Source organism: Rhinoderma darwinii, chromosome 10, assembly GCF_050947455.1.
Source record: "Rhinoderma darwinii isolate aRhiDar2 chromosome 10, aRhiDar2.hap1, whole genome shotgun sequence".
NCBI classification, from domain to species: Eukaryota; Metazoa; Chordata; class Amphibia; order Anura; family Rhinodermatidae; genus Rhinoderma; species Rhinoderma darwinii.
Genome location: NC_134696.1, coordinates 32,576,460 through 32,595,724, shown reverse-complemented (window position 1 = coordinate 32,595,724; position 19,265 = coordinate 32,576,460). Strand labels below are relative to the sequence as shown.

Here is a 19,265-nt window from a genome sequence, read left to right as displayed (position 1 = left end):
CCCCTCTCGTTGACATCTTCCTTAAGGGTATGTTCACACGGCTTATTTTCAGCCATTTTTCGGGCCGAAAAATCAGAAGCAAAATGCCTCCGAACATCTGCTCATTGATTTAAATGGGAAAAACGGCATTCTGTTCCGACAGGTCGTTTTTTTATGCGGCCGTTTTTTTATGCGGCCGTTTTGAAAAAAAGCCGTGTAAAAAAACGGCCTCGAAAAAGAAGTGCCATGCACTTCTTTTAAGGCGTTTTTGGAGCCATTTTTCATTGACTCTATAGAAAAACGGCCATAAAAAATGCTGCGAAAAACGTGAGTGGCTTAAAAAATGTCTGAAAATCAGGAGCTGTTTTCCCTTGAAAACAGCTCCATATTTTCAGACGTTTTTTAGTAAGCGTGTGAACATACCCTAATAGGCACATGGAAAGGGGTTGACTTCATGGGACAACCTTTTTAATGCATTGTGTTTGAGCAGCAGTTATCTCAATTACCTACTTTTGTTTTCTGTTCAGGATCTAAATTTAAGCTTTAGGCTACATGCACACGTTGCGTATTTTGCTGCAGAAAATACGCACTAAAATCGCAGCAATACGCAGGAAATTCACAGGTAAAAACCGCACCTAATTGTTGTGTTTCTCGGAGGGGTTTTTACCTTTTGATGCGATTTTCCACAGCACTAGGCAGATACAATTCGCAAGCGGAAACGCAAGATAAATTGACATGATGCAAATTTTAAAATACGCACCGCAGGTCCATTTCTGTCCCAAAAAATACTGCAGCGTGTACATGAGATTTCCTGGAATCTTTCAGGCTACGCTGGTGCTGTTCTGACAAAACCGCACGTAATACGTATCGTGTGCATTGAGCCTTATAGTGCAGCATCTGACTTCTGCTCATAGGCCCCGGGCACTGCCCGAATTCTCAGTTCAGCCCTGATTATCGGACTCCAGACTACATTACTGTTAGGGTATGTGCACACACACTAATTACGTCCGTAATTGACGGACGTATTTCGGACGCAAGTCCCGGACCGAACACAGTGCAGGGAGCCGGCCTCCTAGCGTCATACTTATGTACGATGCTAGGAGTCCCTGCCTCGCTGCAGGACAACTGTCCCGTACTGAAAACATGATTACAGTACGGGACAGTTGTCCTGCAGCGGGGCAGGGACTCCTAGCATCGTACATAAGTATGATGCTAGGAGCCCGGCTCCCTGCAGTGTGTTCGGTCCGGGACTTGCGGCCGAAATACGTCCGTCAAATACGGACGTAATTAGTGTGTGTGCACATACCCTTAGGCTGGGTTCACACGAGCATGTTACGTCCGTAATGGACGGAACGTATTTCGGCCGCAAGTCCCGGACCGAACACTCTGCAGGGAGCCGGGCTCCTAGCATCATAGTTATGTATGATGCTAGGAGTCCCTGCCTCGCTGCGGGACAACTGTAATCATGTTTTCAGTACAGGACAGTTGTCCCGCAGCGAGGCAGGGACTCCTAGCGTCGTGCATAACTATGATACTAGGAGCCCGGCTCCCTGCACTGTGTTTGGTCCTGGACTTCCGGCCGAAATACGTTCCGTCCATTACGGACGTAACATGGTCGTGTGAACCCAGCCTTACAAAGGAATGATTTGCATCGCATTGAAAATTCACTTTGGTAAACATTAATTGTACAATCTTTTGCAATTCATTGTAAGACTGGATCATAAGTTGAATCTTAGCGTGTAAAATATTCCTAATTACCTAGCACAGTTTCACATCCTTGTTTGCTCCACAAGATCGGCAGGTAAATTATATCTTATTATAGGGTGCAATCTCCTTGTGGAATAAAGGGTGCAGTCCTATGGAAGGAAGTGGGAAGTGTCTTGAATTTTTTCATTAAGCATGACGTAATAGCAATCCCATATATAACGTTTGTAGTAAGGTTTCATCTGTAACGTGGAAAAATTTAATTTCACTTTCATTAGTGAGTTAATATTACTTCCCCTGTCCACTTTATAAGATATTCTTGTCTTTGTGGTGCATTATTGTAACATCTTACTGGTGAAGTCAAGATATTCACTTTATTTTGTCTTGTTAATGGCTAAATCAGCTTATAGTGTTGTCATATTGTCAGCCTTAAAATGTAAATTTAATCTGGTATGTCTCCTTTTACCTTAAAAGAAAACCTATATATGTTCCAAGTGGGGTTTCTACTGCAGGATGTGCATATGAGTCTCATAAACCCCATTCAGATATACGTGACAGATTTCTGTTGCAGACATCTTTGCAACAGAATTCTGCCATGTCTGAACACACCCTAAGGCTATGTTCACACGGAGTATTTTGCCGAGTTTTTTGACGCAGAAACCGCATCGCAAAACTCGGCAAAAACGGCCCGAGAACGCCTCCCATTGATTTCAATGGGAGGCGTCGGCGTCTTTTTCCCGCGAGCAGTAAAACTGCCTCGCGGGAAAAAGAAGCGACATGCCCTATCTTCAGGCGCTTCTGCCTCTGACCTCCCATTGACTTCAATGGGAGGCAGATAAAGCGTATTTCGCGCTGTTTTATGCCTGCGGCGCTCAATGGCCGCGGGCGAAAAACGGCGCGAAAATCTGCGTGCAGGGAGAGGAAAATCTGCCTCAAGTTCCAAACTGAATTTTGAGGCAGATATTCCTCCCCCAAAATACTCCGTGTGAACAAAAAAGTGACAACCACTTTTCTGAGCCAGTAAAGAACTGAGAGAAGTTGTCACTTGATTCTCCCACTCTTATTTTTTTCATAAATAAATATATTCTCTTGTGTGATGATATCATGATGACATTTATCCAGAAGTAAACTGACCAATTGGGCATTAGAGCAGTGCACCAGGGCCCATGCCAGAAGAGGCTCTCCGCCCCAGAGTCAGATGCATTAAGAGATCAATTCTGCTCAAAGGCATTGTGTTAACCCGGCTCAAGTATATTATAACTTTGGTTATTAGGGGCCCATGACCATGATTGGTTTAGGGGGCCCAGATCATTCTCAGTCCGCCCCTGAATGCATCTTATTTTAACATAGTCAAGTTTTTTTTATCGCAAGACGTCTCCATATTTGTACTGTATAAATAAAAAACTAGGATTTCCACAGAACATGTCACATCGTAGGCCTGTCCGCAGCCAGACTCATAAGTAAATTAGCTGATATTATCCCACAGTTCATACAGGGATGGTTCATACACTAAGTGAGCTATTTCGGGTTAGAGGATAGATTCCAGACAGGCCTGGTTAGGGAGGGACATCAGGGCAGTGAGGAGGAAGGTCAGCTGACGGCTGCTTCACAAGTAAAGACCTGCACAGTTCTGGGAAAGTATCATCTTGTGAACAGGCCCTGGGGGTTCTGTAACGTCATTCCCCGGCTCTGTTATTTCAGTCACAGGAAGGTATCCTGTTAGGGCTGTCAGACAGGGTGTGCCGCAACGTCTCTGTAACACAGGCCACAAGTCAGTCCAGGGAAGTGACACAGCTGCGGCTTCTGGTGTGAAGCGTGCGCTGTGACAGCTGCCAGCAGAGGCCTCCTCCCGCTGGAAACCTGACACTGGCTGTGTGTCACTAGATTCATTACAAGGAAACAGGGAGGGAGACTCAATGACACATAACCTCTGACACTACATGACACGAGTACTGTGGAAATGTCAACCCATCTACACACTTAGGCCTCATGCACACGACCCTGCCGGTAATTACAACCCGTAATTACCGGCACGGCCGGCCGTTTTTACGAGCCGTGCTCCCATTATAAAATATAGGAGCACGGTCCGTAAAATAAAAAAAAATAGGACATGACCTATTTTTTTCGACAAGTTTCTATAGACCTACGGGAAGGTGTCCGTCGGCCATAAAACTGAATGGGCCTGTAATTAGAGGCGATTTTACGGTCGTGTGCATGGGGCCTTACCTGGTGCTTGTCTCAGCCCTTTACTGGCCAAAAGCGATTTATTGTATTTGGGTGGGAAATATACACTCTCCATGAGGGGACGTTCACACGTATTGTTTGCTCTGCGTTACTTTGATATAACATTTTAGTGAAGAATCACATCTTAGAAAATGGTATTCACACAATGGGGGTGAAATCTACGCTGTTTTAGGGAGTGCGGTGTTTTTTTAAAAAAAAAAGACGCTACTTGCCTTATTCCTTGAGTTTTTGTATTTGGAATTTTTGGATCACTTTTTTTCCCTATTACCTTCAATGCATAAAAAAAAAATCACCATGAAACAAACAAGAACTGTCAAGAGCTTTAAGCTAGATCGACACATGATCTGGCCGCAAAATCCACATATGTTACATGCAGATTTGCCACAGATTTAAATACGGATTTCACCCGAAGGCTGGGTTCCCACGTTGCGTAAACGCTGTGGAATTTACTGCAACGGAATTCTGCGCGGAAATTCTGCAGCTTTTTCAGTAGCAACAAAGTTAATGAAATTTGAACAAATCTTATGCACACACTACGGAAAAACCTGCAGCAAAAACATTCATACATTGACCTGCGGCTCGGAATTTAAATCTGCACCATGTCAATTTATGCTGCGGATTCCTTACCCTTCTGTTGCAGGTTTTCTCCATTGAATTCAATGGAGATGTAAAACCCACTACAAATAGACAAGTGTTGCGAATGGAATGCTGCTATTCCATGGCAAAAATGGCAAATACGAAAAAAAACTGATTTTTTTTTTGTGCAAAATGAATAAAAAAGTTAATGCTTAAAGCTTGACTGTTGTCATAGCGACGTTTTCTTCTGTTCCCCGTCCAGGCCGGCCGCGTAGGATGATATTTCATCCCACGTGACTGCTGCAGCCAATCACAGGCTGCAGCGGTCACATGGGCTGCAATGTCATCCCAGGGTGCCGGACTGCACAGAGGACAGATAGACACGTCGCCATGACAACAGCTGGGTGTAAGTATAGAATCCCCCCCCCCCCCCCCGAGTACTGATTTCTATCCGAAAAACTGTACCACAGTTTGGTGCGGTTTTTCGGACAGAATTCCCTTTGGGTATTAGGTCGGATACGATGTGTACAAGTACAATCTGACCCACGGGAGCCCAGCCTTAGTGTGCAGTCACACGCGGCAGATTTTGTTGCAGAAATTTTCTGCGACTGAGCGTCTGTTTTATTCATGTAAATGGAACTTTCAGAAATCCTTGCACCTGCAGCAGAGACTTCCGCCTGCACAGGCCTCATGCACACGACCGTGGTGTTATTCTGGTCCGCAATTTCCAGGACCGTGTTCCGTGGAATGTCATCCGCAGTTCATCCGTATGTAGTCCGCAGTTCATCCGTATATAATCCGCAAAAATGCGGATGAAAAAAAAAAAAAAAAAAAAAAAGGCCTTTTAAACAGGATGCCAAAAGCTTGGTCAAACCCCCTAAGAAGGTCACATGATCGCTCTGGAGCCATTTCCTGCTGCATTTTACCTGATCTTTGCTTTGTGCGAGTTCAGTGAGATTGCGCTGCTGATATAGCTGTGGTTTTTGTCAGTTTTACTCACTGCGAACATGTCTTCTGATGATGTGGATGATGTACTCCTGCACTGGCTCCTCTCCAGGCGATTTGGACAGCAACCACCAATGCTGGACGAAGAACCGAGGAGGAGGAGGAGATATTGGGTTCACTCCATTATCTCACAACGGCTTAGGAAGGGGCATTTTAACATGCTGTACTCAGACCTGCGGCAGCACCCGGACAAGTTCCTCAGCTACTGCCGTATGTCCGTGCAAACTTTTGACTGTCTGCTGGCGGACCTTCGTCCTGGACTGATCTTCCAGGACACCACCATGAGACGTTGCATTTCTCCAGAGGAACGCCTGATCGTCACTCTGAGGTAAGAAAACCTAAATCCCCTTCTACGACATGTCTCTACCCTGCAAACAATATTAGTATACTTGTCCCCTGTTCATATTGCCGCCTTGCCACCGTGTTGCAGATATTTTTCCTGTCTGTGCATATTTTTATATATATGTTTTTGTTTTTTTTTACAGATTTCTTGCTACCGGCAACTCCTTTGCCTCGCTACATTTCCAGTTTCTGCTGGGGTGCTCCACTATTTCGAAGATTGTCAGGCTTACCTGCGAAGTCATCTGGCAGCGACTTCGAGCAGCAGTTATGCCAAAGCCCAAGCCAGAGGACTGGATTCGGATTGCCGATGGCTTCTTCCAATCAGCACAGTTTCCCAACTGTGTTGGTGCGCTGGATGGTAAGCACATCCGCGTAAAAAAGCCTGCTCACTCAGGGTCTCAGTATTTTAATTATAAGCAGTTTTTCTCGGTGGTGCTGTTGGCCTTGGCTGACAGTGACTATCGGTTTATAATTGTCGATATTGGGGCCTATGGAAGCTCTGCGGATGCTGGCATCTTCAGGGCTTCCAGAATGGGTGAACGGCTAGCATCTAACCAGCTCGACCTTCCGGAACCTAGACAGCTTCCAGGATCTACAGGACCACCAGCACCCTTTGTCATTGTGGGTGATGAAGGTTTCGGACTGTCCCCTCACCTGATGCGTCCATTCCCTAGGCGTGGCTTAGAAGAACAGAGGCGCATTTTTAACTACCGCCTTACACGTGCAAGACGGTATGTGGAGTGCGCCTTCGGAATTCTAAGCAGCAAGTGGCGTGTGTTCCAGAGCTCCATTCAGATGAATCCTGAAAATGTGACAAAGGTTATCCAAGCCTGTGTTGTCCTCCACAATTTTCTGAGGATTCATGAGTCGGCAGTGGACGCAGAGCTGAACCATTTCTCTACTAATTACATCCCTTTGGACTACACACCACATAGAAGACCTGGAGTGTCTGGACTGGCAGTCCGTAATTTGTATACAGACTATTTTGTATCACCTGAGGGAGCAGTTCCTTGGCAAAGGGATGTGCTTTGTCTGCCAAATTAAAATTTGAGAGGGACTGTTGTATTTCCGGTTTATGTTACAAATGTTAGTAGTTAAAGTTGCAGTAGTAGAGTAGGGACTCGCAAGAGAATGAGGACCCTTGACGCGGGTTGCGAGCTAATGTATTTCTGTTTTTTTTTTTTTAATTCTTTATTAATTAAAAAAAAAAAAAAAGCGATTATTTGCATTTGGCAGAAATGCAGACCAATACCTCATTATGTGTTGCAATAATAATAAAGACAAACACATAATTAACTATAAACGTATTTTATTTCTTGCATAAAATAGTGTCAACAAACATAAACAAAACTATGTTATATAAGTAAATTATAAATTGTAGAAGGATTGCGAAGGTGCAGGTTCACGATGTGGTCGTGGAACTGACTCCCCCTGCTGCATGTGCCCATACTGTTGCTGAGAAGGTCCTGGCATGCCATAAACTGAACGATCGTCACTGAATAGCGGCATTGAGTCTACATATGACGGATGCTGGATGCCTTGCGCGGTTGCTGCAGGTGCTGGAGGGACAGAGTTGAAGGTGCTTGCATCACACCCCCGTCTATGAAACTCGATGGCCTGATGCATTGCACGTGGGTCAGGGTGTGTCGCAAATATTTCCACGACTTCCATTAGTGCTGTTTGGCACCTTATCTGTCTGGAAATTGGCACTCTTTTAAGAATATTAGAGAGAGCGCGACAGAAGGTGCCCTCTTCAGTTTCGGTAGCTCTTTTCTCTAAGTGCTCTAATACACGCAAGTCGACTTCCTGCCTTGGCTCTGTGCGTGTTGGACCTTTGGCAGAACGTCGACGTTTACCTCGGGGGATAATTTCTTCCTCCGCGGCACAGACTGGATTATCCACTGTTGTTGGTTCCGCTGTCACAGGAGTGGAAGTGGACCTAGCAGTCCCCAAAGCTACGTCAGGCTCTTCAATTTGAGTCTCATCAGAGTCTTCTTCTTCCTCAAGATTATCCTTGGTTCTGTTTGAAAATGAAAACATAATGTTAGGGAATTTTTGAAGTAATTTAACGTCATGTCTACAGCTGGGCAAATACACTATGTATGCATCACTACATGCAGAGCCCTAACTAGGAAAGACAGGGCCGCATAGCAAACTTTTGACTGGGGCCATCCCTCCACTGGGTGTAACCCCCCCCCCTTGTAGATAGTGCCTTTTTTGCTGCCCCCACCCCTGTAGATAACGCCATACAGCCCCACACTGTACACTGTATGGCATTATCTACCGGGGTACTATATGGCGTTATCTATAGGGGGACTGTACGGCGTTATCTAGTGAGGGGGATGTATGCCGCTAACGCCATACAGGCCCCCCTACCCGCCCCCCGGACAAATGCCACCTATAGTGTGTCCTACAAATACATGCCTTATCGCTGGCAGCGATAGGGTGAAGGGGGGACTGAAAGTCCCCTTAAGTTCTGTCGTCTGCACATCTCCCAAAAATTAGTCGCTAGGGCTGCTACAGCGGTACTTACACAACTGGCTACATGGGCAGACTACAATGGTCAAAGTATATAAGCAATACTTACGGGCCAACCTGCATTACATCAAGAAGAAACGAAAGTTGCTTGGTGTACATGTATGGCTTTTTTTTCAGACGTCCGTCTCCGCTCTTCCCCTTGTCATTTATCTCACGCTTGAATTGGTCTCGGCACGTGTTCCAGCGTGTTTTGACGTTTTCGACTATGATATAAAATAAACCAATCACAGATCAACATTTTAGAAGAGTACATTACTAGATATTAGGAAATGTGGTTTATTATATTAAAATGATGCCGCAAACAAATCTGCACCTACATTTGCATATTTGACAGGTAATTCCGACGTTGCAGAAACTACAGCAGACTTGCCACGTTTTCCATGTGCCCACACGACAGCGTCCGTAACGGCTGAAATGACGTTGCTGGTTTCAGGAGAAAACATCACCCGTAATTTCAGACGTAAAGGCATGTGCTGGCGCTTTAACGCAGCGTCCTTTACGGACGTAAATGATTTTCATAGGAGCCCATGAATAACGGCTCCAATTATGGCACAAGAAGTGACAGGTCACTTCTTTGACGCGGGCGTCTATTGACGCGTAAATATACACGCCGCTTGAACACACAAACATCAGCCCATTGCTTTCACTGGGCAGATGTTTGTCAACGCTATTGCAGCGTATTTAGCGTGCGTAATAGAGGTCAAACACCCACTAATTACGTCCGTAATTAGTGTGTGGGAACATACCCTCATAGTGACATGTCACGTTTTCATCGGTGCTGTTCAGAGCCATGAGACCCCCACAATCTCACGTGCACTTCTGCAGCTTCATTTCAGCGATTGGTGGGTGTTTCAGTGATCCAACCGCCACCAATCAAAACGTCAGGCATGTCATTATGACATGACAGGAGTACTCAGAAACCGCATCAAGGTGTGAAACTTACCCATGCGCTTCTTTTGCACTTTAGTTGCCTTCTCCCACTCAGGATGCACCTCACTGCAGACCTCCTGCCAGGCAAGATCTTTCATATTCCTGTCTGCATATTCTTCCACCCGCTTATTCCACAGACAGGGCTTGTGCTGGACCAGGATGATTAGTTTCTCTACGTTTATTGAAGCCATGCTGCTCTCTGCTGCTCTCTGCTGCTCTCATGCACTGTCTCCAGACTTCACGACGACAGAAGTCATTTCCGGTCGTCGCCTAGCAACACTTCCGCAAATCCGCAAACTGCGGATGACACACGGCGGTGTATCCGCAATTTCCACGGGCCCATTGACTTCTATTGGCATGTCCGCACCGCATTTGCGGCCCATAATAGGACATGTCCGGAGTTTCTGCGGCACGGATGTGCGGACATGCGGAGACCCGTGAAAACACGGATAGTGTGTATGGGCCCATAGAAATGAATGGGTCCGCAATTCTCCCGTGGATTTGCGGGGGAATTGCGGACGCAAAAACACGGTCGTGTGCATGAGGCCTAAAGGGTAAAGTACACAGTAAGTTCACTGGATATCCGCATCCAAATCCACATGTAACACAAGTTTGAGTTTCACGGCTGGGATCTCCATTTAAGAGAACAATGCTTAATAGCAAACATTGGCTGGAGTAGAGCAAAATATTCTGCCCCTGGACTGTGAGGCAGCGGGACCATTCTCCGAAATAATGAATCACACTTCACCATCTGGAGGTTGAAACTGCATCTGGAAGATGCCAGGAGGACCATTCCTGACCAAATGTGTATTATAAGGTTTGGTGGAGAAGGAATAATGGTCTGGGGCTGTTGAACTAGTTTCAAGTTAAGAGAACACTAAAAGAAGTTGTCCAAGATTAGAAAAAAAATATCTGCTTCTTTCTATTTCCCCAAACACTGCCACTGCTGTCCATGGGCTAATTATGGTATTGCAGCTCAATCACATTTATTTCAATGGGGCTTCACTACAATACCAGGCTCAGCCAGGGATCATGCTGTTTTTGGTAATCTCAGGCAACTCCTTTAATGCTGCAGCATACAATGACAATCTAGAGAATTACTTTGAATTTAGTTAAAGTGGTTTTTCCATTAACTCAACCCCATTAAACACCTTCGGACTCAATTGACAAAGACTTGTGAATGTGATTATCAACCAATGACCGAAATTGTATCTCGCTGCTTCCTCATGCAATGGTGTCGTCATGTTGCAGGATGTCCTGTGTAGCTTACTCAACGTTTCCCTAATACAGGGTTATTATTGGAATTGCTTCCCTAAGCAGCAAGCGCGTTCTGAGCATACATATGCAGGACTGCTGGGAATTGGCCCGTTGCAATGGTTTTGAGCGCTCATTATTTGTCTGATCGTCATTTTGAGCTGTCACATCGGACGCTATTATTTTAAATTTAGATCTATGGGGCTGTAAAATTTACAGAGGGGAAGATTATATAAAGAGCGTGACCAGTTTGAATGTGCACGCTCACAATGCCAATTAGGAAAAAACGGGCCAGCTTTATTGGCCGCCTCCACCCTATCTATTGTTCCTGTAGCATAGACAGACTTTATTGCAATAATCACCTGTACTTTCATTCATTACACCATCATTATTGATTGATAAGGGATCTTTTTTATGTTACATTTGATCACAAAACTGATTTCAGTGACTTCACATCAGTTTGTTCTCGGGTCAATGACTCCAAAAACCACATAATTGAAATACCCGCTCCTCAGTATAAAACCCGTATAATTATGTGTTCCCAAGATAGGGACTTTTGCTATCAGTTTGAAAAAACATTCATCTACATATACTGTATCTCGTGACAGTCTTCCTGAACCATGAGTCATGTTTCTTAACCCTTCTCAGCTGATAGACGTCAGAATGAAGCATGTCTCTTACACCCACAGAGCCATCACACGGCATACGCCAGGACTGTCACACCCATGATGGACGTACCTCTGACCTGTTTGTGGAGAGTGATCTAGGAGCAAACAGCTGTCACCCATTTCTAAAGCCGGCATCAAGAATACACATGTGCTAATAATTCCTCCAGAATTAGATTACAGGCGGACATGCGCCTCACACGGACATCTTGAATATTCAGTCTGTTGTAGAAAATAAATCATGTCCCTTTTGAGAATATACATAAGGGAAAGGAGAATTACCAGGCAGACAGGGAGTACCAACTACTTAAGGAGACATTGCATCAAATATGGTTGCTTAACTTTAGGAAAGTGTTCATGCCCATACATTTAGGAAGAACGGAAGTGTGCGACGATTAGGAGCAATGATCTAATGCCAGCCATATATACAATTGTGGGGAATTTATTAAGACTGGCATTTCATACGCTAGTCACTGGAGTCAGATGTGCCGTCCGTGTGCCAGAAAGTTAAACCAACACCAGCTATGAGCAGGTGTAGATTTGAACTATGATTTATGCCGATTTCTGTTGTAAATTATAATAAATTTGTCGGGCTGCGGAAGCCCCCGTCGTCTTCCGCTAAGCCCCACCCACTAGAAAAGTGTTGAGAGTGACGGAAAAAGATATACATTTTTGTGGAAATAAAGAAGGCGCCAAAGTGTGCTACATTTTTCTTCCACAATGCTGGCGCACATCCCTTAATAAATTCTCTTGAGTGTGCTGTACATGTTTGGCCCAACTATGGCTTAAACCGCTCAGTCAAACTTTGGGTATATGGCAAAATTAAAGAGGCTCTGTCACCAGATTTTGCAACCCCTATCTCCTATTGCAGCAGATCGGCGCTGCAATGTAGATAAGAGTAACGTTTTTTTGTTTTTTTTAAACGAGCATTTTTGGCCAAGTTATGACCATTTTTATATTTATGCAAATGAGGCTTTCTAAAGTACAACTGGGCGTGTATTGTGTTCGTTACATCTGGGCGTTTTTACTTCTTTTACTAGCTGGGCGTTGTGAATGGGAGTGTATGATGCTGACGAATCAGCATCATCCACTTCTCTTCGTTAACACCCAGCTCCTGGCAGTGCAGACACACAGCATGTTCTCGAGAGATCACGCTGTGACGTCACTCACTTCCTGCCCCAGGTCCTGCATCGTGTCGGACGAGCGAGGACACATCGGCACCAGAGGCTACATTTGATTCTGCAGCAGCATCGGCGTTTGCAGGTAAGTAGCTACATCGACTTACCTTCAAACGCCGATGCTGCTGCAGAATCAACTGTAGCCTCTGGTGCCGATGTGTCCTCGCTGGTCCGACACGATGCAGGACCTGGGGCAGGAAGTGAGTGACGTCACAGCGTGATCTCTCGAGAACACGCTGTGTCTGTGCACTGCCAGAAGCTGGGCGTTAACGAAGAGAAGTGGATGATGCTGATTCGTCAGCATCATACACTTCTATTCACAACGCCCAGCTAGTAAAAGAAGTAAACACGCCCAGATGTAACACACATAATACACGCCCAGTTGTACATAACTTTAAACACGCCCAGTTGTACTTAAGAAAGGCTCATTTGCATAAATATAAAAATGGTCATAACTTGGCCAAAAATGCTCGTTTAAAAAAACAAAAAACGTTACTGTAATCTACATTGCAGCGCCTATCTGCTGCAATAGGAGATAGGGGTTGCAAAATCTGGTGACAGAGCCTCTTTAAATAGCCAAGGGGTGATCCAACATGGGTTTTTATCTCAGACTCTCCCATTGACATGCACATTCATGTCTATTACCATCTCTAGCCATGGTCACATTTATCATTAGGCAAAGGCGTAGCTGGGGAGGGGAGTAGGTTGCACATATGTTCTGGTGCCACAAGCCATTTTATCTTCACCAGGGTATTTTGGTACAGAGTAAGGACATTAAACTAAGGTGAAGTAAATCCCAACTACACAACGGGCCTACAGATAGGAGAGGTTAAAGGGGTTTTCCAAGATGTAATGACTTTGTGTTAATGCTTGTAATTTATTAATGTAAATATATTTGTAATATACTTACATTTTCCAAATTGGCCCTGTTTCCAGATGCTGCCGTGAGGAACTTGACGGGTGACGTGACTCTCTGGCCGCGGTGTCGATCTTCAATTATTTTCCGGGTATACGACACGTCACTTGTGACTTTTCGTGTATGGGCTGTTCTGTTGTAACGCGCATGCGTGGTCCCTGCTGTTATTGCGAGAGCAGCAGGGACCACGGGAACAGCAGGTACCGCGCATGCGCGTTACGGGCTGTACAACAGAACAGTCTATATACGGCATGTCACAAGTAACATGTCCTATACACGGAAAAGAATTGAAGATCAACACAGCGGCCAGAGAGTGACATCAGCTGTCAAGTTCCCTACGGCAGCATCTGGAAACGGGGCCAATTTGGAAAATGTAAGTATATTACAAATGTATTTACATGAATATATTACAAGCATTAACACAAAGTCATTATATCTCGGCCAACCCCTTTAAGAGGCAGCTTTTCACTGGCACAGAAGGCATTTCAATCTTGCTTTACCCCATTGTGAAAGCATAACTAAATGATACTATACGTAGCGGAGCAATGACGTATTGTGCCCTGTTAGGCAGTAGAAACCTTGGATAGGGCAGGGCTTAGGATGCCACAGCTATGCACTTGTGGTATCTCTACCCCTTTAACACTGGAGGAATTATTACAATCTCTAGGCATAGCATGAACTTGAGTGTATGAGGGTTGACAGGTAATCACATGAACATTTTTGCGTCCATGACATACCCATGCACTACTATAAGGTTCAGTGTTGTGGAAACATCACGCTATGTGCACACAGACATCTTTTTCATCTGTATCTGCTCTATTTCATTTGGAATGGTAGACGGCAGAGTGGGGGAGACAGATATTTACATAGACGTGATTGATCTCTACGGAGGGATGGCAGTGCAGCACATCTGACAGTTATCAGATAGCACGGGACTAATCATTGACAGGAAAGAGTTTCTCCATGGAGATCAGTAGTCTCTTTATAAAAATCCCAGGTAACACCCGCCTGTGCATTGCCCTTTAAGAGTTTTGTTTTTTTTCCCCAATATATATTTTTGCCACATTACCTTCTCCATACTCGGGTACATCACATTTGCCATGACCTGAGAACTTTTCAAATTCCATCCCCGTATTTGGTAAAAAGTTCTTTAGCACCCTAATGAGTATTTTTATTTGCTCTTTTTGCGACACCATACCATTGCCTAGCAACAGGTGCATCAGAAAGCAGACGACATGTCAGTTCTAGTTTATGAAGCATATTTTTATGAGGATTTTTTTAAATTCAGCAGTGTAAAATACACTTCATATGAACTACACAGCGTATTTCCCATTGAAATCAACGGGAAGCTATTTGCAGGCGTATTTCAGGTGTGTTTAGGGGCATAATACTAGTGCTTTACACTCCAAAATATACTTGAAAAGATGTTGTGTGAACATGGCCTTACTAACGCATTGTTTTTCGATTATTATTACGGTGTTGTCTCCCTGCAGAACTGCTGGTGGAGAGTAATATTAATGATGCATCAAGAGCAACAATTACCGTTAATTCTCTCCAGATGTGGGTACAGGCGGCCATCTTTTCAAGGGAAGATAGCCACCTGTATCCAGGACTGGAGAAAATAAAAATAGCCTCTCTAAATACAGTTTTGTTCACATTAGCATTAGGCCGGATTCACACAAGCGTGTTCGGTCCGTGATATAAGGTCCGCATGTTGGCCGCATTTCCCGGACCGAACACAGTGCAGGGAGCCGGGCTCCTAGCGTCATAGTTATGTACGACGCTAGGAGTCCCTGCCTCGCTGCAGGACAACTGTCCCGTACTGAAAACATGATCACAGTATGGGACAGTTTTCCCGCAGCGAGGCAGGGACTCCTAGCGTCGTACATAACTATGACGCTAGGAGCCCGGCTCCCTGCAGTGTGTTCGGTCCTGGAAATGGCGGCCGACATGTGGACCTTATATCACGGACCGAACACGCTTGTGTGAATCTGGTCTTAATGGGGTCCATTTTGGGTTTTCATTTGGTTCTCCAGTATTATTGAAAGCAAGAATATATCAGTCTGCAGTGCTGATCTTGCTGTCAAAAATATCGGAACTCCGATGGACCCCAAATAAAGTCAGTGGGGTCCATCAGGATTCACCAATATCTGTTTGAAAATGGGTCCGGCATAGCTGTCATTGCTCCGTTATAAATGGAAGCCATGATGCTTGTGTGTACAGAGCCTATAATGCTGGTCTTGTATGTTTTTGTACATTGCGCACATTGCAAATCTGGAACCATCTAATGTATAAACCTGTGGATCTTGTATGACTTCCCAAAAAACATGGCCAGGAGCCCTAAACATATCCACAAGCCCTCTGGTCACTGCCATGGCAGCCATTAGGGGTTATTGCCAACATCTGGTATCCATGTAAGAGACCCATATAACAAAGAATGCCTAAAAGGTAAATCAAATATTAAAACACAATTGGATTTTTATTTCAATTTTTTTAATAATGGGAAATGTACATTTTATTTTGCTTATAGACAAATAGCCTAAGATGTCATGATGTAAGCAGACCATGCGTATTTCGCAGAAACATATGGGGCTTAATAAATCTCTTGTCACAATGTGCTTTATTATGCCTTAAGGTTGCTCCTTGCAATAACTGGACCTAAGATAAAATTAGGTTGATCGCCCTCAAAAGGGCACCCTAAACAGGAACCAATGTTTCACTATTGGCCTAGGACCCCGTACCCTCTTGATTAGTGATTTATTTCGGAATGCCATGCATTTTGTATAGGTCTTTTTGGCTGTCTCCTATATAACACCGGGGTCTATGTGTTCTTTCATGCAGGATTTTATCAGAGGACTGGCTCCAGGACCATCAATTTCTGTTTTCCATTGTCAGAGGCAGATCTGTGACAATAACTGGAGGTTGTATATGTAAAGATATATAAAGATACCCTGAAACTCTACCTGCAGTCTGTGCTAAGATAACGGATGACAGCGCAGGCACAAATCACTGAATACTTTGAACACAGGAAGGGTGAGCTCAGGGCAAAAAGCAGATGTCAGGAAAAACTGGTATTACAAATCACAGAGTGACCTGCAGCTCAGGCCGGGGTTTCTTCAATCTACATTCCTTACATCCTGATAAGTGTGGGAGCAGCTGGAGGGTGCGTGACAGCACCACCCACACATTACTGCAGTCACAGGTGCAATGCTGAACATAGATGCCTGTGATAAACTCTTATGGACATCCTATCAATATCAGTTGATCTCATCCTTGACAATTTCCTGTTTGGTCTTCACATTTGATTTTAAAAGGAAAAATTATTTCCTTAAAGGGATTGTCTGAGAATAGAAAGAAGGTTTTTTTGTTGTTTTTTTTTATTACTAGAAACAGCGCAATTCATTTACTTGAGTTTCAATACCAGACACAGCCAATGAACTAGAGTGGCACTGTTTCTGGAAAAAAGTAGACCCTTTTTCCTAAATCATAGACAACTCTTTTAAAGAAGCACTCCAGAGTAATATTCCACCCCCTCCCTGTTTTAGTATGTGGTGACATGTAGTGTAATATTGTGTGTCAACTTACCCGGTGCTGTATTTAGCTGCTCCGTTCCGGGCCGCCGCTGTGTCACGTGATCTTCACAATGACTCCCTGAATCCTACAGCGTCTACTGTAGAAACCGATGGTCAGTGTCTCAATGCAAGACTATGAGAGCCTTGATGTGAATCTCATAGTATTGCATTGAGACGCTGACCTCCAGTGCCTAAGGCAGACGCTGTAGGATTCAGGGAGTCCGATTGAAAATCACGTGGCATAGCAGTGGCCCGGAACAGAGCAGCTACCTGTGAAATACAGCACCGGGTAAGTTTGAAATACAGCACCGGTCCAGTGCTTTTTTAACAGCCCTTTTACAGCACTGGAATGGATTGCGAATAGAGCATAATATGTTTCCTTTTTTGGGATAATTTCCTGGTTTTCCCTAAACAAAGGAGTTCAGCACCCACGCTGGCCTTACGCTTTTTTCGCAGTGTTTTTAGTATAGTGAGCATTATATAGTTAAAATAGCGGTCAGGTATTGACAGGGGGCCTCTGGTAGGGCTTCAAAGGGGACTGTCAATATCACGATATACTACAATACATTAGTATTGCAGTATATCATGCAAGCGATCCAACAATCGCTTGTTCAGGTCCCCTAGGGGGACTAATAAAAAAAGTAAAAAACAGTTGAATAAAGTTTTTTTTTTAATGTTCCAAAAAAAATAAAAAATATTAAAAGTAAAAAAATAATAATTTTCCCATTTTTCCTCTAAAGTAATGTAAAAAATAAAAAAAAGTTAACAAAATTGGTACTGCTGCGTCCGTAAAATTCTGAACTATTACAAATATAGCGTTATTTAATGTGTACGGTGAACGGCGTAAAAATTAAAACATTTAAACCGCCAATATCACTGTTTTTTGGTCAACTTAGCGCAAAAATTTTTTTTTATAAAAAGTTATCGAAAATTTGTACGTACCAAAGTATGGTACCGATAAAAACTACAGCTCGTCCCTCAAAAAATGAGCCCTCACACTGCTAAATACATCGACAAATAAGAACGTTATGGCTCTCGGAAACAAAACAATTTTTTTTAACAAAAAAGTTGTTGTTTTTTTAAAGTAGTAAAATAAAAATAAAAATATCAAAATTTGGTATCACCGTAATCGTATTGAGCCACAGAATAAAGGTAATTTGTTGTTTTTACCGCAAGGTGAAAGCCATAAAAACGAAACCCAGTACATTATATGGTACTTTAAATGCTACCAATAGAAACTAAAACTCCTCCCGCAAAAGGTAAGCCCTCACACCACTCAATTGACAGAAAAATAAAAGAGTTATGGCTCTTGCAAGACGGGGAGTGAAAAACGAAAAGGAAAAAAAAAAAATGGCTTTGTCTCGAAACGGTTACGGACATCTTTCAGATATTTGTACTTGATGTGCATCTTTATGGTAACATTTACTTTAAGCAACACTTTAGCAGTCACTGTCCACAAATAGTATATGGTAAGGGATTTATTCTATTTCTCCATGATTTATATATAAACCAACGTTTTATACACAGTTAGGGTATGTTCACACGACAGCGCAAAATAGGTCTGAAATGACGGAGCTGTTTTCAGGCGAAAACAGCTCCTGAAATTCAGACGTAATTGCTCGTACTCGCGTTTTTCGCGGCGTCCATTACGGACGTAATTGGAGCTGTTTTTTCAATGGAGTCAATGAAAAACGGCTCCAATTACGTCCCAAGAAGTGTCCTGCACTTCTTTTGACGAGCCGCCTTTTTTACGCGCCGTCTTTTGACAGCGACGTGTAAAATGACAGGTCGTTGGCACAGTACATCGTAAAACCCATTGAAAGTAATGAGCAGATGTTTGTTGGCGTAATGGAGCCGTTTTGTCAGACGTAATTCGGGGGGTATATGCCCGAATTACGTCTGAAACTTGGTCGTGTGAACACACCCTTAGGGTGTGTTCACACGTACTATTTACGGACGTAATTCAGGCGTTTTACGCCTCGAATTACGCCCGAAAAAACATCTGAAAACATCTGCCCATTGAATTCTATGGATCTTACGGTGTTCTGTGCGGACAGGCTTTTTTTTTACGCGCCGCTGTCAAAAGACGGCGCGTAAAAAGACGCCCGCCTCAAAGAACTGCATGTCACTTCTTGGGACGTAATTGGAGCAGTTTTTCATTGACTCCAATGAAAACCAGCTCCAATTACATCCGTAAAAGATGCCGTGAAAAACGCGTGCACTAGTAAAAACATCTGAAATTCAGGAGCTGTTTTCGCCTGAAAACCGCTCCGTAATTTCAGACGTATTTTGCGCTGTCGTGTGAACATACCCTTAGATGTCGTGTTTAGTGCAATGTACACTTAGAGTCCCATGTAAGGCT

At 43.9% G+C, this 19,265-nt stretch overlaps 1 protein-coding gene across 1 annotated transcript in view; it reads right to left on the bottom strand.

Moving 5' to 3' along the window:
* Window positions 1–7,186: 7,186 nt before the first annotated feature.
* Window positions 7,187–19,265, bottom strand: part of LOC142662745 (uncharacterized) — a 93,603-nt gene continuing 81,524 nt past the window's right edge. The window contains exons 3-4 of the mRNA XM_075840970.1: window positions 8,438–8,591; window positions 7,187–7,870 (exon numbers count right to left, since the gene is read on the bottom strand). Of these exons, the coding sequence (XP_075697085.1) occupies window positions 7,219–7,870; window positions 8,438–8,591 (806 nt within the window). The 3' untranslated portion in view covers window positions 7,187–7,218. The remainder of the gene's footprint in view (window positions 7,871–8,437; window positions 8,592–19,265) is intronic.